The sequence below is a fragment of the Colias eurytheme genome, chromosome 22 (genome assembly GCF_061535395.1).
Source record: "Colias eurytheme isolate Ceu_HAF_F1 chromosome 22, ilColEury1 Martin Lab GWU primary, whole genome shotgun sequence".
In the NCBI taxonomy this organism is placed as follows: domain Eukaryota; kingdom Metazoa; phylum Arthropoda; class Insecta; order Lepidoptera; family Pieridae; genus Colias; species Colias eurytheme.
The window spans coordinates 3,894,302-3,918,440 of record NC_143001.1 but is presented as its reverse complement, the minus strand read 5'-3'; the positions used below and the strand labels follow the sequence as shown (position 1 = coordinate 3,918,440).

Here is a 24,139-nt window from a genome sequence, read left to right as displayed (position 1 = left end):
TTACTAAGAATAAACAGAACAAAAAAATTGTTATTGTCTTAATTTTCTCTGCTAGTAACTATACAAAAATTCTGATTCAACTAAATGTCTATACAAATCGATATCAGTTAGTTTAAATTAAAATTAAATAATAAGGTCTAAGCATATTAGGTTACTTTAACTGTAGAACAAAAAAATAAAGCAAAAATACACAACTTTTTTCTCAACAGGACGTAAAGCAAGCGACGGTATTCCACCTGAAAAACGCGACAAAATTCAACGTGACCGGCAAGCTTGATATCCACACATACGACATCGGCAAACGTATGAAATTCACAGCACTGCACGGGAATAGAACCTGGAACTTTGAGAATACGTACGAAGCTGTGGATAAGGAATTGAGACAGGGGAGCAAAGTGGCCTGGGCGGAGGATGTTTGGCTGCAATACAATGTGCATGTTACTAACTTGAGTGTGGTGAGTTTTAATGTTTATATAAATTACACAACATCACAACGTTACTATATTAACGATTTATGTAAATACTATACTAACGATTTATATATAAATTAAACCGGTCAAGTGCGAGTCGAACTAGGGTCGAATTTTCTTGTTAGTGATAGAATTTTCACAATAGGATCAGTACTTGAATTAAATTGAAACTAGACCATGATGGGTGTTTAAAATGTTTAACTACTTCTATAACATTTTTTAAATCGGAAAGATTTTAATAATGTATATTGTATATGTGTAGAAAGGTCTTAAAGTTCTTTTTTCAATTACCGTAGATTTACTAACTGCGCCATAACTTATATTATAAAACTGCATTGATCAAATTGACTCATTACATAGTATTGTGATTTACATATAATTTAGATAAGTAAATGTATGTATTCTATCATAATTTCTTTCATATTATTCGATAGGAAGACACAGAGTCCCAACAAGTAGTCATGGACGTGCAATACCCATTGCGGAATTTCCGCGTTTCCGCCATATATCGCTTACAAGACGCGCTATTGGACGGAAAAGCGGATTTACTGTGGAATGTCCGAGCGGAAAATAAAACTGCGGAAATCAGTGGTCACTGGGAAAGTCCGCCAACTGCTGAGGGGAACTTGCATAATGTGCACTTGGCTTTATCTCACCCGTCATTTAGAAAGGTATGTGTGAATTGGGGTTGTTAATTAAGAAATATTCGCTTAATATTTGTAATTCCATAAGAATGTATAGTACTTAGAAATGTCAGTCTCACCGATAAATATAAGCAAGAAACTGGAAAATGTATATTTATAAAGTACTTAAGTACTATCCTGCTAACCTTCTTTACATATTTTTTGTAAAATTTTTAAATGTACATTGGACAACCAATCATGACATAACACAATAAGAAAAATGATGCATGCTTTAATCCAACCTTTAGCAATAATAGTTTTTCTTTCAAATTTCACAAAATATTAAAATATTGTATTACATTTGTTTTATTCACTGAGGAACCAAAAATACACATCATCAAAAGACACATGCAACTCTCCAATAAAAATAATTCAAATTTTCTTCCAGGATGTAACACTAAAAGGCCAATACCTCAGTTCTCCAGAAGTAATGTCCAACATATCATTAGAACTACAATACTCTGAATACGAGAACGAATATCTCAAACTCAACTCAATATTAACAGATAACTCAAATGGACCAATTAGAGATTACAAATTTGCACTAAAATGTACGCATCCGTCAACTAATTTAGATTTGGATATGAAATCTGATATAAATATACACAGTAGATGGTACCATTTGAGTAACTATTATAGGTTCCAGAAATCTTTGTTCTATGAAAAACTGAGGAGTAATAAATTGCTCGTTGATTTGAACACTAGCGCTATAAATTGGGAGGTAAGAAGTGTTTTTTTTTTAATGTTAAAATTGACAAAAAAATGGCACTTATGCAACATGAAGCCAATAAATTATGCAATCGTTATGACGAATAGCAAAAAATACAGAATTTAGCAGCACTTCGTACTTATATAGGCATTATTCAAAATATGAGTACCTAGTTCTATTAATTTCTGTCTCTTAAAAATTTCGAAACACGTAAAGTAATAAAGACAGACATTGATAATAATTTAAATTAAGTTTTAAAACTCATTACTGGTACATTATCTACTTTCTTATCATACATTATTTGGTCTTTGTATTTAGTCATTGTTTTTGTCCTATTCAAAACGGGCAATTATTTCCTGAATCCATTTTTTTTTTCATACAGACACATTACACACTAACTTTTTTACAGCGAGCAAACGAAACATACTTCTACAAAGTGAACGGTACATGGTCACTAGTATACCCACAATATGGAATACGCGGTTTGGTAGCGAGACCTAATGCAAATGATACTGTTATAGCTACGCTTTCTATGGTCGATAAGTCGTTAATAGCGCATTATAATAGCACGGATGGTGAGTGTTTAAATTTGGCTAGTTTTATTTTTTTATTATGGTTGTTGTATAATTTTCTTAGTTCCCTATTTTAACACCTTTCTTGTAAAAACCCGGCAAAACTGCCCTAGCTCCTCTGTGAATTTTGTTTTTCTAACTCATGTAGGCTATATTGGAATATCTGAACTCCCCAAAATGTGATAATTTAAACAAATATCAAAAATAAAATATTTATAGTATTTAGAGGATAGTAAAGAGTCTTCTTAAATAGCCTAAAATGCCATAAGGTTCTAATTAACAGATCGAATTGTAATTTAGTCTTTAATACTTACATATTTACTACTTATTTATCTTGCAGACATATCATTCCATTTAATCGGCGAAATTATCGACACTCGTTCCGCCCATCTCAACGCGTGGCGGCACTATGATGACGTCACCACTGTCGATCTAGCTTCATACATACGTTTGAATCATTCGCGTCTATTAACTAGCGCTGTAGTATGGAGACCAGAGATATTCAGTGAAATTAAATCTCAAGCTGTATACTCTCTGAAACTCCTATATGGCCAAGTTAATGAAACTCTAGTAATTATTAAAGAAGCGCCCATGGAAGCCCATCTTGCTTTACGAAATATATGGAGTGACGCTAAACCCAGAGTACGAGATTTCTTAGACGATTTGAACGACTTACACGTTATAAAAGACGATTTAGATGACTTCGAACGGTTCCTCAACCAATCGTATGATAATAATGACTTCTACGTCAAAGATATTGTCGAATTCACATATTATGTGTTAGATGAAATGGCTATACGTAACCATTTGGAGCATTTGCCCGGTTTCGTCAACGATATGTGGGGAATGATGGGCAATACAAGTAAATCGATAAAAGACAGTCTCACATACGTCATTGAGTCAATTAAAAAGGCATACGCGAACTTCCTAGATACAGTTAACAAAATTCTAGAAGCAGATTTGATGGAATTAGTATCGGATAGATTGGAAGCCATGATTTTGCAATACGATAACTTTATACGAGACTTGCATATGCGGTTCTTAGAATATTGGGAAGATACTTGGGTTAATGCGACGACAAGATTGTCTAAATATTGGCATGAGTTACTGAAATCTATAGAGCCGTTGTTTTTCAAAATGTTGCATTATACTGAAGCTTTCGTGGTTGCTATTTGGAGAGAAGTTATGGATTTCTTCCATGAAAGGACTCATGAATTGACGGACACACCGTACTTTAACTATGTGTCGACGTTTGGACATGAAATGGACAAGTAAGTATAGAAGAAGGCATGCTAAGATTAAAGTTTAAATATAGATTAGGAAGATATTGGATTTCAATTATCCTACATGAAATCGAATATTTCACATACATTTAGTTTGCTTAAAATTATCCTTGAAAATATGCAAGAAAGGCAATTTCAATGTAATAAAAATACGTTATTTAAAAGCATTTAGTTACTTGGAGTTTTCAAAATTATGTCGTAACTCGTAAGTCAAAATAAGACTATTCTAAATCCTAAAAAAGCTGGAAAACAATACATCTAATTACATAATATATTCTCATCTGTTTAAAATTGTTACAGAATCTACCGGGACCTCATAAACAACGACATAATAACAAACATAAAGAAGTACTCAAAGAAACTTTGGAACGTGATTTGGTCGAAACTAGAGAAGTACATTCCTTTCACAGAAGAGTTCAAACAATTGTACAATGAATTCAAAAATGCATGGGAAAACTTCTTGAAAACACCGCAAGTTGTTTATGTTAGGGAAAAGGTAAAATTTCTATTATATCCTAGTAATTTTACACAAACAAAAGTTTTTTTTTAAGAATGGATTGACGTTTGTAGATTTACACTCGAATCCAGTGTAGGAAAGTGACAGCGCTATTATTAAAAAGATATTTAAAGATAGACTGTTGCCTAACATATAAAATTAATTTCTGCTTTAAATATTTTTCTGTATGGGATAAATTAAGTTCAGTAGACTAGGAATTTCAAAATATCTGTTCTATGTATATCTTCTTATTTTCTATTATACTTCCTATACGTAGTATCGTATTATTTATTTAAATTTCAATTATTTGTTAAATTATTTATTATTCCTAATTTTCTTAGTGCAATGAAGCATACGTACGTCTAAAATGGTGGTACGACTATTTCTTAATTGGTGACGCTCTTGATGCCGTGTGGGAGATATTATATAACAAAATAACAGACTTCGCGAAAACAGCTCTGCAATATGAGGAAATGTAAGTAATTTTACATAATAATTTCTACAATAAGATTTTGGCTTAATCGTGTTATAGATGCTTACATAGCATATAGATGTAAAAATAAACAAATCGAATAAACATCAGTTCTATTAACGTAATTTAAAGACTAATCAGAGAGTTTAACACCTTTTAAAATATTAAATTTGAAAGTTCGCTTGATTTCATGATGTTATTGTTCTTATTTCCTTAACGCAAATTATTGAATCGATATTGTTGAATTTTTATGACCAATCCAGCTGAAAACGTACTGTATAGATAGAATATATTTGGAAATAATCTATACAAATATTATAAAGAGGAAAGGTTTGTAATATATTGTTCTCACGCAAAAACTACTGGACCTATTTCAAAAATTATTTCACCATTAGAAAGCTTCATTTTTTTTTCTGATTCATTTTCACTGAGCAACATAGGGTTGGTTTTATCCCGGAAATCCCACGGGAACGGGAACTGCGGGTTTTTCTTTGAAAACGCGGGCGAGGCCGCAGGCGGAAAGCTAGTAATGTATAAACCATATTTTAAACACCAAAAATGTTTTTAACCGATCAACAAAACTCAATCCTTATTTCCAATCTCAATTCCAGGCACCGAACCCCAAAAACGAACTTCATATTCGACCCGCACAAAGGCAATATACTTCTAGAACAAAAGCTACCAATGTCGTGGCATGCGTTCAACCAAACGCCAGATTTCACAGAAATAGCTGAATATAAAGCGGTTAGGGACTTTATGGACGAATGGCTGACCAGTAATAAGAGCATTTGGGCGTATTATTACGAGATACGACCGTATCTTGACTATAATAATGTTGTGCCTCCGTTTGCGGGTAAGTGGTTGCTTTTAATAGGTTTCTTATTTATTTAATATTTATAGAGGTCGTCATATAAAAAATGGACAATTTTCTTTTTATTAGTAGTAGAATTAGTACCGTCCTAACACATAAGATCCTAAGTATTGATAAACAAAGATTTAGAAAATTTAATAGTGCACTTCTGAAGTGGGAAATTATAGTTTATATTATAAGTTATTCTGAAATTTATTGTACGCTGGTCATTTAATTTGCAAACTATAAACTATATAGTTTATATAAATATTATAAATGCGAAAGTAACTATGTCTGTATGTCTGTTACTCAATCACGCTTAAACTACTGAACCAATTTTCATGAAATTTGGTACGGAGATATTTTGATACCCGAGAAAGGACATAGGCTTCTTTTTATCCCTGGAAAATGAAGCAATCCTGAAAATCCCACGGGAACGGGAAATATGCGGGTTTTTCTTTGATTGTGCGGGTGAAGCCGCGGGCGGAAACCTAGTAGTTTATATACAAGGGAGTGTATATAAACTCCCTTCATGTTTAATTTTCACAAAATTCTAACTTGAACAACTTAAGAATATCGATACGATTACGACAAATGTTGCATATAGATGACATAATATAATATTATTGTAATGTTCCTTTTCCATGTTTAATACATTGTTATTTTTTGTTAAATACAGGAATGGCAATGATGACCGGCCAAGGTACTCTAGTGACATTCGACAAAGAAGTGTTCACGATCACCGAACCCGGGACCTTCCTGCTCACTAAGGACTATAGACTGAACAACTTCACTGTGCTTATGGAGAGCAATGACCAAGGACAGTACGATCTTGTTATATTGACGAAGCAATCGTTGATTTATATTGATTTGTATAAGGAGGTGAGTTTTTGGATATTTCAGTGACTAACAATTTTTTTTAAAGGAAGGACAATATAGAAAATTTTACTTCAGTGCTTCTAATAATAGTTCTATTTTGCATTATAATCAATTTTTACAACTCTTTTTAACGGTATTTTTATAATATCCGGACCGATAAATCAGTTCAAAGTCATAGTGTATAATGTATTGTCCTATTGTAATAATACCTTATTGCATAGATATGTGCATTAATCAAAGTTAAAATATTAGAAATCATATCCAAATTATAAAATATTCCTATTATAGTGAACATCACGTATAATGGGCCTTTTTATTCGATTTCCGAGTTCAAAATACGGTTGAATTGAAAACAAAGTCAATCAGTCTCCCCGTGAAATTAAAGTCTTTAATTTCCAAATGTACTCGCGTAAAATTAAACACTAGAAACTACAAATTCATCCCAATATTAATTTTATTTACTTGCAGCAAGTATCTCTAGGCAGATCGAATCCGCTAAGCCTCCCGGCAGCGGTAGAAAATTTCATAGTAGATCGACAAGATGATACTATTTCTGTAGAAACAAGGTCTGGTTTGGATGTAAATTGTAATCTTCTGTTCAGGACTTGTAAACTGCAAGTCGCTGGTGAGTTGTTCTTGTATTAAGATAATTTATGTGTAGCAATTTGTATTAGATATTTATTGGGTAGAGCACAGTCATGTGCTTAGTGCTAATCTACCATAGGTTTTATACCTATAGTAAGCTAAACTCAAACGTGTATTTTTAAATTAATTCAACTAGAAAATACGGCAAGATGCCGTGTAGTTGCTCCATTCCAAGCATATAAATTTTTAATTTTATAAGATATAAGTTAAAGATAAGCAGCTTCAGCCCATGAATCTGCATTTTTCATTAGATACAATTAAATTGAAAACATTTTTGAGAATTTTATTTCCATTTTTTAAACCAGATGATCAAGTCATTTTCAGTAAGTATTAAGTGTTTCCCAATCTCTATGTATCAAAGTGTAAAGTTTTTAATGATATCAAAATGTTCATTCATTCAAACAGGCTGGTTCTACGCAAGCCTCGGCGGACTTCTAGGCACATATAACAATGAACAATTCGACGAACTGCAGTTACCCAATGGCACACAATCGAATATCGACAGTGTTGCCAAATCATGGTTATTGAGGCAAAGCCAAGTGTCCCAACCAGTATGGGGACCGGTTAACGATACGCAGTGTGGCAAGTTCTTTATGAATAAGGTGTCGCCATTGCACCCGTGTTTCAGTGTGGTAAGTATTAAAGGGAACTTAGTTTAGTAGTGAATTTGTTCACTATGTCGAACATTGATTATTTTAAGACCTAGAGTGTCAATTTCAATATCATCAAATAGTGTCTAATATCTAAATAACACTATTTAGATATTAGACACTATTTGATGTCCATTTTGTAACTGTTTCTATCGACTATTTAATCAGTTACGTGTCTTTGCGTACTCTAACCTCCATTTAAACTTTAAAGGTTAGTTGGGAACATACAGATTTCATTTCAGTTATGTAAAGAATTTGTAGGGTAGTCCTAAAAATGACACTGCATATATAACCACTCCACAGATCGACGCAGTGCCATTCCACGCGGAGTGCTCGCACGGTGCGGACGCGTGTGCGCTCGCGAGCGCGTATCTAGAGCTGTGCGCGCAGCAACACGTGCCTACACATGTGCCTGATCATTGTGTGAGGTATGTATAAATAATTAATAAACCTTTTGTGAAGCTTTTACTTATTCTCAATTGACGGTCTAAGTTTATGTCGCAGTCATCTTAGATTTTAGACATTTATATTTAGTTTCCACATCATGTTTGCATGTTATGTTTTATTACTTAACCTATTACATATAACATTTAATAGTTCGAAGAGTTGCATAGTAATAATTTTGAATAATGAAATTACAGTATGACTTCGAGTAATATATTCTAAAATAATCATTTGAATTATGTACATAAAGCATTTGATTCATTTACTTTAAGTTCAAATTTTCATGGTCCTTCGAGCCGGATACAACAAAAGATATAAATTATTCAATAATAATAATAATTAACTCTTTTTCAGATGCACAACACCTCAAGGCGACATAGTAGAAGAGGGATCGTTCTTGGAAATACAAAACCCGCCGAAATCTGCTGATATTGTGTTTGTAGTGGAAGCGCAGTATTGCAATAAGAATATACGGAAGTCGAAGAATATCGATCTTTTCATAGACACATTTGATAGTAAACTACAGGAGAATGGATTGTCGGATAATCGGTAAGAAATTAAATATGTATATTACAGAACTAAGCACATATGTATTTCAATAATATGTTCTTATTTTCTCGGTTTTCTATTTATACTGTTAGTTAGGCAGAGTTGTGCTTGTTGTTTTTGACTGACTTTTGTGTCAACCAAATGTGTTTGATTTTTTTTCCATTTAATTAGTATTTGTGTCCTACTTGTTCATAAAAGTGGTGTTGCTACGAACCAAAATAGTCTGATGATTAAAAGTATATCTTAAATTTCTTTATTGTTTGAAATCCTGCACATAATCTATAATATAAAAATGAATCGCAAAATGTGTTGGTAAGCGCATAACTCGAGAACGGCTGAACCGATTTCGATAATTCTTTTTTTATTATATTCCTTGAAGTACGAGGATGGTTGTTATGTAGAGAAAACGTAAATATGTATCACGAGCGAAGCCGGGGCGGACCGCTAGTAGTTAATATAACTATAATTTGTTTTCAGATATGCAGTTGTAGTATACGGTGGTAGTGGGCTGTACCGCCGACCTAGAGCACTCTACCATAATAACAAACTATTCACCAATACTGTGGATATTCCGAGACACTTCGATACTTTTACTATTGGTAAGAATTGGAATTAATTTCAAGATTTAAATATCATGCATGTAATACAATTATTATATAACAGTGTTGATTTAAGATAAGTTATGATTCTAAAGATTATTCTATTCTATACTTTGCAATAAAGACCATTGAAAAGTTACATTGAGATTTGCGTGAAACGCAATTTTATTTTATGGATGTGTAGCTTAACTTGAAGTTTGCGGGGTCACCCTAGTGCCGCGGCCATCTTGAAAAAAGGGTGTCATGTTCTATCTCCTAAACTGCAGAAAATGTTTCAAGATATCCGTTAAGCAAATTGTCTACAACACTGTTTCAAATACTGTTTGCCGTAAACTTGAGAAACGCACGCTAAAGCCTAAATTTTTGTATATTTCAATGGACTAAAGAGCCAGTCTCATGACAGGTATTGTTCTAAAAATGTCTATCGTATCTGTAACTTTTTTATACCAGCCAGCCTCAAACCATTTCTAACGTTGAACGCATTGAGATAATATTACTACGTATGGAGGAGACACCACGAACAAAATCTGTGCGCCATTTTTTTGCTCTAAGTTTTAAAATTTATTATCTAGTTAGGTACTTATCGGTAAAAGTTATTCCTTTGCACTTTTCCGTATTATTTGTATTATTTGTGCAATATCGTAACACACACGAAGGCATATTTGATGCGTTTCACTTTAAAACAAATAAAAAATGAGCGTGCAGTTACGCCATATGGCGTATGTTGAGCGGAACATAAGTGATGTAGGCGGTGTCGTCTCCATAATATGTATATCTCAATGGTTGAACGTTCTATTTTCAAATCCCCATCCCATTCACAGAGAAGAGCGAGTCAGTGCGGTCCAACCGCTCGGTGCGTGCGGACGTGTTCGCCGCGCTGCGGTTCGCGAGCGCGCTACCGTTTAGAGCCGCTGCACCACGTGCGCTGTTTCTGTTGCCGTGTACTAAGTGTGATTCTAGTAAGAGTGAGGTGAGAACAATAATTTTATTATATAAATTTTAAAGGCTGGATTCGAACCCGCGTCTTTTCCTTAGAAACATAAAACCAAGAAAAAGGAAATAGTTAAATATGTTCGATTGCTCTGATCACTGGAGGCCAGGAAAAAAGCGTCAAATTTTGTTATAGTAAAATTAAGTTATTTAGGAGCCCAACAATGCGTATGTTGAGCTTTCGACTAATGGCATGACAGATCGATGTTGAATGTTTTTCTATTTCTATATTATGTCTATACTAATATTATAAAGCTGAAGAGTTTGTTTGTTTGTTTGAACGCACTAATCTCGGGAACTACTGGTCCGATTTGAAAAATTCTTTCGGTGTTAGATAGCCCATTTATCGAGGAAGGTTATAGGCTATATTTCATCACGCTACGGGCAACAGGAGTTTAGCCACGGGGGTGAACCGCGCGGAGCAGCTAGTGAATGAATGAATGAATGAAAAATACTTTATTGCACACTTAATACAGGATTATAAACTAAGAACCATACAAGTAACAACATGTACAGAGGGCGGTCTTATCGCTGTAAGCGATTTCTGCCAGACAACCCGAAAATTTAGAAGGATTATAATTATGGTGGTGGTGCATTACAAACTTAAAATTTTGATATGAACTAAAAGAAAATGAATAATAAATAAATATAAAATATAATTATAACCTAAAGAATAAATATACATAAATAATAAATCTATAAATATATACATCATAATATATATATTATATATAAATATATACATACATACATACATGTGAAACTATAAAAAAAAAAAAAAAAAATATGGGCAAGGAATAAATTGAGTTAAGTAATTAAAATAGGTAGTTATAATATAATTAAGATTACAATTGAGATAGATATTGCTTTAATGCATTTTTGAACACAGTTATTGACTGAGCACGTCTTATCGATTCTGGAATAGAGTTCCAAAGGTTGATTGCAGTCACAGTGAAGGAAGAATGGAAGAAATTGGATCTGTGGGTAGGGATGCTTAATGTAAGTAGATTAGAGGAACGTAGGGTAAGGCTATTTTCACCGAGGAATTTAAAATTTTCTTTTAGGTAACATGGGGTTTTAGGATCAAATAAAACTTTGTACAACAAATGCAGAATATGAGCATTCCGGCGGACGCGGATAGGAGGCCACTTGAGCTTGGCTCGGAATTCGGACACATGATCATATTTGCGTAGTCCAAATATGTAACGTATGCATACGTTTTGGAGTCGCTCAAGGGAGTCAAGTTCCTGTTCGGAAAGGTCAGGATAGGAAATGTCAGCATAATCTAGGATAGGAAGGAGTAAAGTCTCTGCAAGCGATACCCTTGTAGGAATGGGCAGAAAATTGCGCAATCGACGAATGGAACCTACAGCGCCATACATTTTTTTCCGTAGCGTCTCTATTTGCACATTCCAAGACAAGTTCATATCAAGATGGAGCCCAAGGTTTTTAACAGACTCACTAAATGGAATATGTGATCCACCAAGAATTAGCTTTGGTAAGCTGTTCCAATCTAGTTTGGCTGTCATTTTGCGGCTACCAATTATGATGGCTTGAGTCTTAGCCGGGTTAACAGTCAGACCGTAATTGTGTGACCAGGTAGCTATGGTATCTAAATCAGCATTTGTACGTTGTATAGCTTCTGAAATTTCGGAAATGTCTGTATGCGAGTAAATTTGCAAATCATCTGCATACATATGGTAGGGAGAAGTTAAATTATAGGAAATTGAGTCAATAAATATTGAGAAAAGGATTGGTGACAACACGCTACCTTGAGGGACACCGACACTTAAGTCACACCACGGCGACAGAACGTCATCAACTTTAATACGTTGCCGGCGCCCCTGAAAAAAGCTACGGAACCATGCTACGGAACCAGCTACGGAACCAGCTAGTGTCTATATAATATAGATCAACGATTATTCCCAGTATATTTCCCCATATTTTTTTTCTTCAGAAACTGTTGTTGTATGATGTTAATTAATCTTTTTTAAATTAATGATTATATATGCTTTTTCCAGCTGGATTATTCCACAATATACCATTATCTGATGGAAAACTCCATCACATTGCACATACTAATGGACGATGACTTCAGTCTGTCTAAGAAGAGAGTTGCGAAATACCTGTTTGGTAAGTGTCCCAAAAAAGTGTCTTCTTATGTAAACAATAAAATAAATTATAGAGTGATTTCCAAATGTGTATAAATACCTTATATAAATATCTTGTACGTAATAAATAAAAGTATGTTTAATTTTGCTATCTCTTTCATCTAACTAGAGAGAGATAAGGATAGAACGATTACATATATTCAAATGAAATATAAATAATGTTTTATTTCCAGGTGTCGATAGCACATTAGCATACACGAATAAAGATTACGAAAGGTTGGTGGGAGATCCGGGATTAAGGAAGCAAGTCAAACTGCCCAAAGACAAGTTGGGTCTTTGCACATCTCTGGCTTTGGAGACTAACGGTTTGTTGATTATATATAAATCTCGTGTCACAATGTTTGTCCTCAATGGACTCCTAAACCACTTAACCGATTATAATAAAATTCGCACACCATGTGCAGTTCGATCCAACTTGAGAGATAGGATAGTTTAAACATGTAGGTACTACGGGCGAAGCCGGGGCGGACTACTAGTATTACATAAAACTTTAAGTAATATATTTTTCTTATTGATTAGATCCATCCGTTGTAGTTGAAAGAAACATAATTTCTCTTATACTACCTTCTCTTCTCTTATATTATTACAACCTCTATAGCTTAGATTAAGGATTGGTCTCCGCGCGCGCGCTACGACTAGATACCGCCCCACCTAAAAACAATAGCTCTGTGAGTGCGGCAACTCATTTCTGTAGTGTGTTTTAGGCAATTTGTAAAGACGCTAGTGTGTGTGAAGAATTGGGCTGCCAGCTACATAAATTTTACCTCATAAATGGGAAATCTGGCATCTTGGAAAGAAGTTTGAAAAATATTTTTTTCATCCTGACCTGGCCGGGGATCGAATCCATGAACATGTGACTCAAATCCACTTGCGACGCTACTATACTATAGTCACAAAGGTTGTTTAAAAGTAAAAAAGCGGAAATTTAAAAAAAAAACATATTATATGAGTCAGTTAAACATGGTTAAACAGAAATAAATTATTGTATTATACTTTTTATACATGTGTTAGTAATAGTATTGAAAAAAAGAAGTTCAAATTATTGCTAAAATATTTCCTCAACCACGTGTATTCTTTTGGATATGCAATACGGCAACACTGAATGGCGTCGTATTTTCGTAGAAAAATTTTTCGAAGTAAAGGAGAAATTTCGAATAATACGATACTTAGTGATGGTACGTGATCCCAATGTCTTTCTTATTTTTTGTTGTATTATTTTTAAATAGTTTTATGACACAAATAGGCATTTTACTTCAGATTTTGTTCAAAATCTTTATAAATTATCGGTTCACCCTCTCCACACAATGCTTGTGACACGACTGGCTTGGGTACGCCGAATTCGGCGTACTATAAGTTGCCGCATTTTTCAAGTACGCCGGCGGTATCTAGTCGTAGCGCGCGCGCGGAGACCAATCCATAATCTAAGCTCTATAGTATATTCTTTTAAAAACTAAGGTAGAAGCGGTATATTAGCTCATTCTATCTGTGTCTAACGCGGATCGGCTTTAACGGCTAGTTTGTTTCTACGTCAGTTATAATGTATTCTTGTGGTATTAAGGGCCGATTTTTCAATCCTTGGATAAAACTTACCCGTCCAATAAAATATTACACGATAATATTAAAGTGCCACCTGTAAACTATCAAATACGGGCAATTATAAAGAATACATTTTGGTAGTTTAATACGTTATTCGACGAATAAATTTTATTCAAGGATTGAAAAATCAGCCCTAAGCGGTAAAAAAAATTCAAAATTTCAATTTCAAATTCAAAATTCATGTCACACGCCACACACAAAAAAAAAACATAAATTCAAATTTGGAACAGGCACAATCTGGGCGGGCTCCAAGCTATCCGGCGAGCGTGGTGCAGCGCGGCGGTTCGCGACAGTCGTCGGCGGGCGGGCGGCGCGCGCGGCCGTGCCCTGTGCGGCGCCGCGCTGCGAGTGTCGCGCGGCGAGGTTACATTGCCGCCCGTGTTCTTCGGCGCATGACCCGGTTAGTATTATTGTATAAATCTTTGTATATGTCGCTGTGAAAATTGTATAGGCTGTTGGATTTTAATATATTGTTGTACGGTCTTCGTACATAACGGTCAGCGTTTTACGCAGACACGCAGCATTTTAATACGTATATTTCATCAGTTCGCGTTTGATAACCATAGAAGTCGCGCGTACTCATTAACCATACCATATTATAGAGTTAAGGTAATAAAGGCAATTATTTTTATTTACTCTGTACTGTTAATTATTATTATTTGCTCTGTACGGGCCCTACAACCCCATACAATTGTGATCCTTAACATTAATTACTTACAATTTAACGCCTTCTTTTTATTTAGGTCTGTCGAAGTGGTGAAACCTATTAAATAAAAATAAATCTAAAGCCATGAAACGTCCAAAGGTTTAGAATTATTCCTTGTTGGCCATAAGTTTGTGACTTGTGCCATATATTTTAGCAATTTAAAAAAGATCGCAGTTATGCCAAGAAATTACTTTTCCAAAACATCCGTCAAGTGCAGCCTACGAGTTGACGGATTCTTAATTATTGTTTTAAAGTAACACAACTTTAATGTTTAATGTCCTTTTCATTTTTAATAAATTGTTTTCTTATCTATTTCAGTTGGAGCTTTCATTCTGGAATTCGGACGACATCGATGAGCTCATAGACTTGGCGATGGATCCACCGAATTTGCCAAACTTTTAGTCTTTAAGAATGATATTATTGAGGAATAATAATCTTCATTTAAATAATAACAGCGTAGCTAAAGAAAAACAATATATTTTACAATGTGTTTGGATTAAAAATGTCAATTGCTAAACATATTATTATTGAATATAATAAATAAATGTTTATGAAAAAATTGTGATAAAGTTATGGTAGCCCTTTAGACTTATATCTATGCTGTTCTTAAATTGATTAGCTAATGTGACTATATTATAAGAGAATTATTATTATTAATATTGTAACTATTGTATATTGCCGACTTAATTTAGTGCGTGTTTGCAATCGTTGTTTTATTTTCACTGTGTGTATGTCCTCCTAAAACCTTTATGAATTATCCTTATATAGAATGTAAAATAAGGCAATTGGTCCATCTATCTAGTTAATATGTCATGCCTTCTTTAACTTATATATATAGCAGATACATTTCACATAATATTATCATAAATATTTTCCTGCTTATTAAATGAATTATGGTTAAATTAAAAATCCGTTCAAGTCCTATTCCACCTTGCATCAATGCAATATTATTCGATATTATTTTATACAGTAAATGAGTAAAAGATACGCAAAAGCAATTCCTGATGTCAACATACAAAATGTGCAGTGTGTGTGTGTGGAAATATTATCCTACCAAAAACATTTTCATATAAAATATTATCAAGGTCCGACTGTAGGGCTTGATATTCGGAAATATATCCTAGCGCGAACTCGAAAATTAGTATCGTCGAGGCATTTGTATGGGAATTTGAAAAGCGCGTAAAAGGAACTAATTTTTTTACGTAATACATTCGTTCCTTCAACGCAGATTGTTTTTATAATAGCTTGTAGATATATTTTTCTATCTTTTATTATCCTATCAGTCGTTGTTGAAATCTATTCGTAATATCAATGCAATATGTAATAGAAAACATCACTCAGTATGATCATATTTTTTATAAAATACCATTGTCTTGCATAAATTCCCAAGAAGGTGAAAGTTTGCATTATCTAAAGACTAATGTTATAAAGCTGAAGATATTGTTTGTTTGGTTGGTTAAACACACTTAAATCAGGGACTATGGTTCTTACTTTAAAATCATTTCGAGCTATTACGCACTGTCGACCAGTCGCTGGCGACTCAGTCGCCGGCGAATGTGACTTACTATAGTTTAAATAGGGGCTTGCGCACTTAGTCGTCAGTCGTCGAGTAAGTCCAGTCGCCGGCGACTGAGTCGCCGGCGACTGGTCGACAGTGCGTAATAGCTCTTCACTTTCATAGTCATGTAAACTTTTACAAGTGTTGTGGACAGTAGGAATTATTAATTAAAACTACCAACATATGTAGTACTCCATATTTATATAGGTATACTCCATATTTCCAAATGAATAGAAAATAATTTGTGGAAATAAATAAAAAAAACATTATATGGAATCAGTCTTTAATAAAATAATAATGTTTGGTCTACTTACAATCTTTTACTTAAATTATATAATCACAATTTTATAGGAAGCTGACTAAACAGTTGAAGAACAATTACTACCTTTCTGCAAAATCAACAACTAACACAAAACACCAAAACTTGAATATAACATTATGATATTATTATGTAAGTAATTAAAAAATCGCTATACTTTTAACAATATAAGAAATACTTAAATATCCATGTAACATGAATATGTAATATATAATTGTAACAATCGCTTTTTAAACCTATTAATAATCATTCTATAATAAACTTGTTCATTTTATAGTTTATTTAACACAAAAATTGAGTATCATCTATCAACTATTAATGTACATAAGAAAATAACATAAATATTTCAGTCAACAATAAACACAACTTTAAAACTACATTATTATGATTTTCAACTATTTATGCATTCTATATGCCATAACAACACTGGCCAAAAGCAATAAAACCGCTGAAGTCTTATACAACAAACTGTACAAGACTTTATTTTGCCCTCCAACAGAATTAACGATCAAGTTATTCATAAGGAAAACTTGATTGCTCTCTTCAATAAATGCTTGTTGTTCTTCATCAGTCATGTGATCAGCTATTTGGTTCATGGCTGCTCGGAAGTCATCTTTCAACTGGGCTATATCAACTCCTGTGAAGTCGGTAACTTTGTCTGTATATGTGTCTGATGGAGCAGTTTCTGAAATAAAAATATTGTATTTATTTAATAATGTTCTTCTTGATGACCGCCTCCTTGGTACAGTGGTTGACGCGTGAGCGTAGCACCAAGGGGTCCTGGGTTTGATTCCCGGTGGAGATGAAAAAAAAATGTCTCGTTCTGGTAGGACACAGAAGGCAGATCACCTACTTGTCCCTAAAGCAAAACGATCAGTGACTAAGGGGACACGGGACTTCACAAAAATAATGTTCTTCAGATGCTACAATGTATGATATTGTTGTCCATTTTCATTTTCATTTTTCTACAACATGGAAAGCATTTGTTTTATTTTATTGTTTTATAATACTTTAAAATCTGAAGAACCAAGTTTAATAAACTGAATAAATTAAACATCTAGTTTTCAGCAATTGATGGTAATAGTTCATAAAACTATGAGAAATAAAGGGCAAAGAAAACCATTGAGATAATATTACCACAGTATTACCATTATTTCCTACAGTAAGGAATCGCCTTTGATGTCGCGCGATGCCGCCGCCAGCGTAGGTACTTACGCTGCCACACGAAAATACGCTAGGGTTGCAACAAATGGGAAATAAAACAATTGTGATTATTAATATTATGATGAAATCTTTATTCATATGTACATTCAAAATAATTGCGATTATTAAATCTGATGTAATTATTTGTTCATAAATATATAATTACAGATATTGCACTGCTAAATATTATTTACGTGGACACTTTATTTTTGGATGTTCTTAATTGTATATTATAACATTTAACTAAGTAATGCATTCGCATTGGGATGTACAATCTGATTAGAAAATAATGAGGACAACATATACATAGCTTTGATTTTAATTCAACAGATACAATTAATACAATCTTTCTGAAATATTGTTTCCTTCTGGGATTTCAATGTAGATTTACATCCGTAAACCGAACAGTTTGTGCGCGCCATAATAGAATATGTAAGTACCTATGTATAATAAAATTATTACACAAAAAATACGACTGCGTCATCCTTTCGCGCTAGGTAAAGCGAACTAAGCGTGTTTGCTTTACGCGGCCCGCGTCGCCCGACCCCCGCCAGTTCCCCTCCGTTTCTCTGCACAAGTACATTCGTCGCACTACTGTAGGAAATAATGGTAATACTGTGATATTACTACGTATGGAGTAGACACCACGAACAAAATCTGTGCGCCATTTTTTTGCTCTAAGTTTTAAAAATTATTATCTAGTTAGGTACTTAACGATGAAAGTTATTCCTTTGCACTTTTCCGTATTATTTGTATTATTTGTGCAATACCGTAACACACACGAAGGCATGTTTGATGCGTTTCACTTTAAAACCATTAAAAAATACCGCTCAACATACGTCATGTGACGTAGGCGGTGTCATCTCCATATTAATATTATCTCAATGAAGAAAACTTAAATATTCTCAAACTTACTATCCCCAAACATCTTCCTCTTTTTAGATAAAATCTGGCCACCACTAAGCAAGCCAAGATACAGATGATAAACATATGCCATTAACAACTGGGGGTTTTCTTTCTCCAGGCTTTGCAAATGTTCTAAATAATTTTCCAGAGCAGCTGATTTTGGTAATCTGTTCCACTCATTGCCCAGGTAATGAGTTAGGTCTTCTTCAAAAGCATGTTTTCTGAAAACATTGAATTTTTTATTGCTGTGATATACAATAGCAAACTTTATGCCTAAAGAAAGAGGACATTGGAGTGAAAATAAAGATCTTATAAAAAAATACAATTCTAAATTGATTGGCAAAATCTTTTCAAGTGATACATAATTGATAATACATATATAATAACTAAAATGTAAAGGCATGAACAAACCTATATAAAATTTTGTTCACAAATAATTTGTCAAAATCAGGCATGTTCAACCTCTTCTTAGCGTCCTCCAAGTAGGCGAAAATGTGATAAAAAACAAACAATCCTCCACCCCATACTTTTTCATCTCTCAATGCTGGAAAGTTGAAACGTAATTTCATTTAACCAAGCGTTCTTCAAGTTCTATTATATAATATATAATGTAGATATAATGACGAAGTTCAAACTATGTTATAATAGAATTGAATTTTAATGAAAATAAAACTACATAGATATTTTTTTTTTTTACTCACAAATAGCAAATTTCGCATTTACGAGTGCATCACTCACTGAATGTATTTTCCGAGTAGCCTTTCTCATGCGGGTGGTGAACAGTTCACCATTAACTTGTGCCATTTTTAAAAGAAAGTAAATTAAACTGTACTATGCGTATCTCAAATCTCAAATATCTTTTTTTCGGATTTCTCCAAAATGAAATCTGAATGAAATCAGTAAAAAAAACAAAGTAGTGTCAACTGTCAACATCAAATTGTAAATCTGTCAAATCATTCTAAATGCCGGGCGTGCGTAGACAGCTGTCTACGCAGGCGCGGGCGCGATTTTTAAAGATTTGATTTTTATAATATACGCACGAATATGCATACATTGTATGATCTATGATGCAAAATCACAAGTGAGAAGTGAAGTGTAGAAAAAATAATTAATATAATATAATTTTTCCTACACTTCATCAGATAAAATCTTAGCGTTGCGACGTGGTTGCGATATGGTTGCGACTGAGGCTGCGACGATCGGGGTTGACCTGTGGGGTTGACAGTTTTCAGTTTTAAGCGCGTCACACACGGTGAAGATACTATAATATTTTATCTTAAGATACTGTAATATTTTATATTACAGTATCTTAAGGTATCCGGTATCAGCGTTCTGACCATCATTTTTCTTTTTGTCATTGCGTACTAAGACCCCTGTAGAACCGCCATCCTGTTACAAATGACCCGAAATTTTGTGTCAGTGTAATATAAAATATTACAGTATCTTAAGATAAAATATTATAGTATCTTCACCGTGTGTGACGCGCTTTAAGCTCCTTTGCTTCTTTTTCATGTAACTAGTGGTCCGCCCTGACTTCGCCCGTGGTGCAATGTACATGTAACATGTTTACGTTTTCTCTCCTCAAGAACCATCCTATTATAATAAAAAAGCATTAACGAAATCGGTTCAGCCGTTCTCGAGTTATGAGCTTACCAACACAAATTGCGATTCATTTTTAGGATTCCGTACCCAAAGGGTAAAACGGGACCCTATAACTGAGACTTGGTTGTCTGTCTGTCTGTCTCCAAGCTAGGTATATCCCATAAACCGTGATAGCTAGAAAGCTGAAATTTCCACAAATGATGTATTTCCATTGCCGCTAACAACTCGCACGGCAACGCAACGACTCGCACTTGGCCGGTTATTATATGTGCTTGACAACTAACATCTATTCCTGTGGGCTGTGATTCAATAATTTATCTTTATAACTATTTTTATCTTTCGACTTTTATCAATTATTATCCGATTTTCCATAAGTATTGAATGTGATATCGAATAATTTAATCTTCAGAGTGCGCAATTTAAATAAAGATATATTTTTATTACCTACTTATTAGCTCTACGTTTGTTTGATTAGAACAAACTTATTCTTTTGCATTTATTTTTATAATTGATTAATTTTATAATTGATTAATTGATAAATTTTAAAATGGGAGATACAACTAAAATTAAGGTAATTAAACATTGATATAGTGAATAAGAAAATACATGTATTAAACATCTATTGATTTTTTCAGTCATTTTAATTGATTTATAGATAAAATTTTATTTCCATATTAATAAATAAATATAAATGCTCATCGGTAGCGTTCACGTCAATAGGTACGTACAATTAGATATGTGTAATTTTATTTTAGATCGGTATCATCGGAGGATCCGGTTTCGATGACCCAAACTTGTTCGAGAACCCTGTAGAACGCGCTGTAACAACTCCGTTCGGAAACCCATCTGATGTTCTGCTTGAAGGTTTTATTAAGGGCGTGCCGTGTGTGATACTCGCACGTCATGGCAGGAAACATCAGTATCAACCCAGGTGATTTTTTTTTTAAATCAGTACGTAAAATAAAAGTCCTCCCTTCTCTGCATGTTCGCGATAATCTGAAAAAGTGCATCGATTTTCATTCTGTACCTACTACCTATTCAACAATGGCATGATACCTCTCTGCATGTTCGCGATAATCTCAAAATCTACCTGCTGCACAGATATTCATTCTGTGTTCAATGGCGTGGTTCTCGAAGGTTTAAATTTTCTTTATAAATAATTTAAAAACTCACACAGTATTATACAACTTTTTCTTTAAATTTTACTTCTATCCGCATAGAATGAAACGGTGGAAAACGCTATCACTTTTCACTAATTTATTTCCCTCTCAACATTTATTATTTCTTTATTTATAAAGTTTAGGTACCCTTTAGGGATAATTACGACTTATTTGATATTTCATTCTTAACAAATACTCATACTATAGTCTATAACGTTGCTTAAACAGTGACGTCAATTACCGTGCGAATATATGGGCGCTAAAGGAAGTGGGGTGCACGCATGTTCTCGCCGCTACGGCCACGGGCAGCCTTGATGAGAAATACGAACCGGGCAGTCTGGTTATTATCGACGATTTTATTGATAGGTAAGATAGTCAACTTTTTTGTTAAAATTTTATTTTTTTGTTGTCCCGGAATTTTGCGTAATGTCCAGGAAATGATCAGCTTGGATCTGGCAACCTTAATGTACTTACAGAATGCGAATCCATTTTCCGTAAATAATTAGTAACTAGTAACTACATTATAGATTTAGGGTGCTTTTCCACTAGAGATGTGCTACGCTACGTTGCTGTGGATGCGTTTGATATCGACCAAACACATTCGTTGATACATACAACTTAGCAGTGATGGAAACGGTCACATAGTTACATAGTATAGCTATTGCCTTTTCGCAGCATGGCTGTATAGCACATCTCTAGTGGAAATGCACCCCTAACAGAATATGAAAGAAGCAAGAAAATATACAAATAAATCAAACGAATATTTTACAGAACATGGGGTCGTAAATGCACGTTCTACGACCGCACTGAAGGGGGTCCAAAAGGCGTCTGTCACTTGCCAATGTTTCCCGCCTTTTGTGCTTCGGCTCGTGACGCGCTGTTAAGTGCCGCGAAAGCAAGAGGTTATGCTTGCTATCATAGTGGTACCGTTGTTACTATACAGGGGCCTAGGTGAGATTAATAAAATTAGGAATAATAAATGTTTCGATGTCAAAAAATTCAGTTTCGCCAACCTTCTAATAGATGTGTTGCCATTAACTACTTATAAAAGTCGTGTCAGAGCTTAGATTTGTCAGAGACACATTAAAAGTTTAATAAATAATATTAATATGAACTTGATTGTATTTTTTAGGTATTCCAGTCGAGCAGAAAGCTTAATGCATCGCCAGTGGGGCGGTCATCTTGTTAATATGACTACAGTACCAGAGGTGAGATAAATAAATAAAAGGTTGTGTCAAAATACGACATCACCAGTATTGCCAACTAAAATTAAGATGGATCTTGTATGGATGGATCTTAATTTTAGATTACCTTCTCCTTTGTTCTGTCTGAAAAAATACATTAAATAATTATGATGTAAAACAGTGTAATCATTATTTTTTTACTTATTTTACTATACCTATCTTTACTAACTAAACTCTTTAATATTGACTGAGATCGAAGGTTCGATTCCCACCCATATATTCATATATTTGCCATATTTGTTTGGTGAACGTAGATGTTTGCTCTGTGCCTGGGTGTTAGTTATCTATATAAGTTTTTATTTAAAATTATATATGTATGTATAACAGCTATGTTTTCATAACACAAGCGAAAGCTTAGTATGGGATCAGATCGTGCCGTGTCTGAAAATTGTTCTGTAATATTTATTTATTTTAGGTGGTTTTAGCGAAGGAAGCAGGGCTGAGCTATGCAGCCTTAGCCCTTGTCACTGATTACGATTGTTGGAGAGAAAATGAAAAATCGGTAATTTTATCTTAATTTTTTGTTTGTGATGGTAAAAAATAATAATTGAACAATAATCAAATTAGCTACACAATTTGATATAATTCAAGCTCTTTATCAGAACCTTAAAAGCCCTAAAATAAACTTGTGACGCTTATAATTTTTTATATTCAATTTTTTTTTTCAGGTATGCGTAAGCGATGTTCTTGGAGCATTTGCGAAAAATGTGAAAAAGGCATCCGATGTTATCGTCGACGCTGTTCAGATTTTGGCCGCTAAAAATAATCATGCCTATTTGGAAGCTCATAAGGTGTTTATTTTTTATTTTTATGCTTTTTTGTTTCTGCATTTATTTTATTACATAGCAACACTCACTTATAATCCTATCCGGATAATACTATAATATGACTATAATAATATACTCTGCTACTATATCAAGATAATATTATCTTATAGAATTTCCTTTGGTAATACCGTGATACCTTAGATCAGCGTGATACCAATGAAAACGAGTGTTTGATTTTATGTTTTACTATTATTATTATTTTCAGGAACTGGTTTCATCCAACATCATGCTAAAGGAATAATCGAAGCATTTCATTATTATTTAAGTGAATCTTATATACTTTTATTATATTTAAATTTTGTAAAGAAATAAAACAATACATTTTGCATGTAATTATTTATTTAAAATCCACCTAAGAGTAAGAGCGTATACGCACTATGCGGGTAGCCGCATTGCGGGTAGCCGTCCGGCTGACCGCAAGCACAATTATGTACGTAATATTCATTTCTATGCGCACTGCGATGCGGCTACCGCAGACCGCACAGTGCGCATAGAAATGAATATTACGTACATAATTGTGCTTGCGGTCAGCCGGACGGCTACCCGCAATGCGGCT

The 24,139-nt window shown here is 33.9% G+C and overlaps 3 protein-coding genes across 3 annotated transcripts in view; 2 read left to right on the top strand and 1 right to left on the bottom strand.

Annotated features, from left to right (window-relative positions):
* Apoltp (Apolipoprotein lipid transfer particle) overlaps positions 1 to 15,255 on the top strand; it is a 66,590-nt gene extending 51,335 nt beyond the window's left edge. The window contains exons 51-69 of the mRNA XM_090115139.1: positions 210 to 455; positions 905 to 1,141; positions 1,542 to 1,874; positions 2,272 to 2,437; positions 2,775 to 3,705; positions 4,018 to 4,213; positions 4,555 to 4,688; positions 5,297 to 5,538; positions 6,215 to 6,417; positions 6,883 to 7,039; positions 7,465 to 7,691; positions 8,013 to 8,137; positions 8,508 to 8,702; positions 9,180 to 9,301; positions 10,123 to 10,271; positions 12,313 to 12,424; positions 12,636 to 12,767; positions 14,289 to 14,458; positions 15,083 to 15,255. Coding sequence (XP_089971265.1) covers positions 210 to 455; positions 905 to 1,141; positions 1,542 to 1,874; positions 2,272 to 2,437; positions 2,775 to 3,705; positions 4,018 to 4,213; positions 4,555 to 4,688; positions 5,297 to 5,538; positions 6,215 to 6,417; positions 6,883 to 7,039; positions 7,465 to 7,691; positions 8,013 to 8,137; positions 8,508 to 8,702; positions 9,180 to 9,301; positions 10,123 to 10,271; positions 12,313 to 12,424; positions 12,636 to 12,767; positions 14,289 to 14,458; positions 15,083 to 15,166 — 4,161 coding nt within the window. The 3' untranslated portion in view covers positions 15,167 to 15,255. The remainder of the gene's footprint in view (positions 1 to 209; positions 456 to 904; positions 1,142 to 1,541; positions 1,875 to 2,271; positions 2,438 to 2,774; positions 3,706 to 4,017; positions 4,214 to 4,554; positions 4,689 to 5,296; positions 5,539 to 6,214; positions 6,418 to 6,882; positions 7,040 to 7,464; positions 7,692 to 8,012; positions 8,138 to 8,507; positions 8,703 to 9,179; positions 9,302 to 10,122; positions 10,272 to 12,312; positions 12,425 to 12,635; positions 12,768 to 14,288; positions 14,459 to 15,082) is intronic.
* Positions 15,256 to 16,842: 1,587 nt separating this feature from the next.
* On the bottom strand, positions 16,843 to 19,671 carry Ho (Heme oxygenase). Its single transcript, XM_090115159.1, has 4 exons — positions 19,452 to 19,671; positions 19,162 to 19,294; positions 18,760 to 18,971; positions 16,843 to 17,326 (listed from the first exon to the last, which is right to left on the bottom strand). The coding sequence occupies exons 1-4, from the start codon at positions 19,552 to 19,554 to the stop codon at positions 17,037 to 17,039; spliced, it is 738 nt and encodes a 245-aa protein (XP_089971285.1). The 5' UTR covers positions 19,555 to 19,671; the 3' UTR covers positions 16,843 to 17,036.
* A 1,199-nt stretch (positions 19,672 to 20,870) lies between these two features.
* On the top strand, positions 20,871 to 23,909 carry Mtap (Methylthioadenosine phosphorylase). Its single transcript, XM_090115093.1, has 8 exons — positions 20,871 to 20,923; positions 21,108 to 21,283; positions 21,741 to 21,878; positions 22,284 to 22,463; positions 22,645 to 22,720; positions 23,172 to 23,258; positions 23,425 to 23,547; positions 23,789 to 23,909. The coding sequence occupies exons 1-8, from the start codon at positions 20,900 to 20,902 to the stop codon at positions 23,822 to 23,824; spliced, it is 840 nt and encodes a 279-aa protein (XP_089971219.1). The 5' UTR covers positions 20,871 to 20,899; the 3' UTR covers positions 23,825 to 23,909.
* Positions 23,910 to 24,139: the final 230 nt, after the last annotated feature.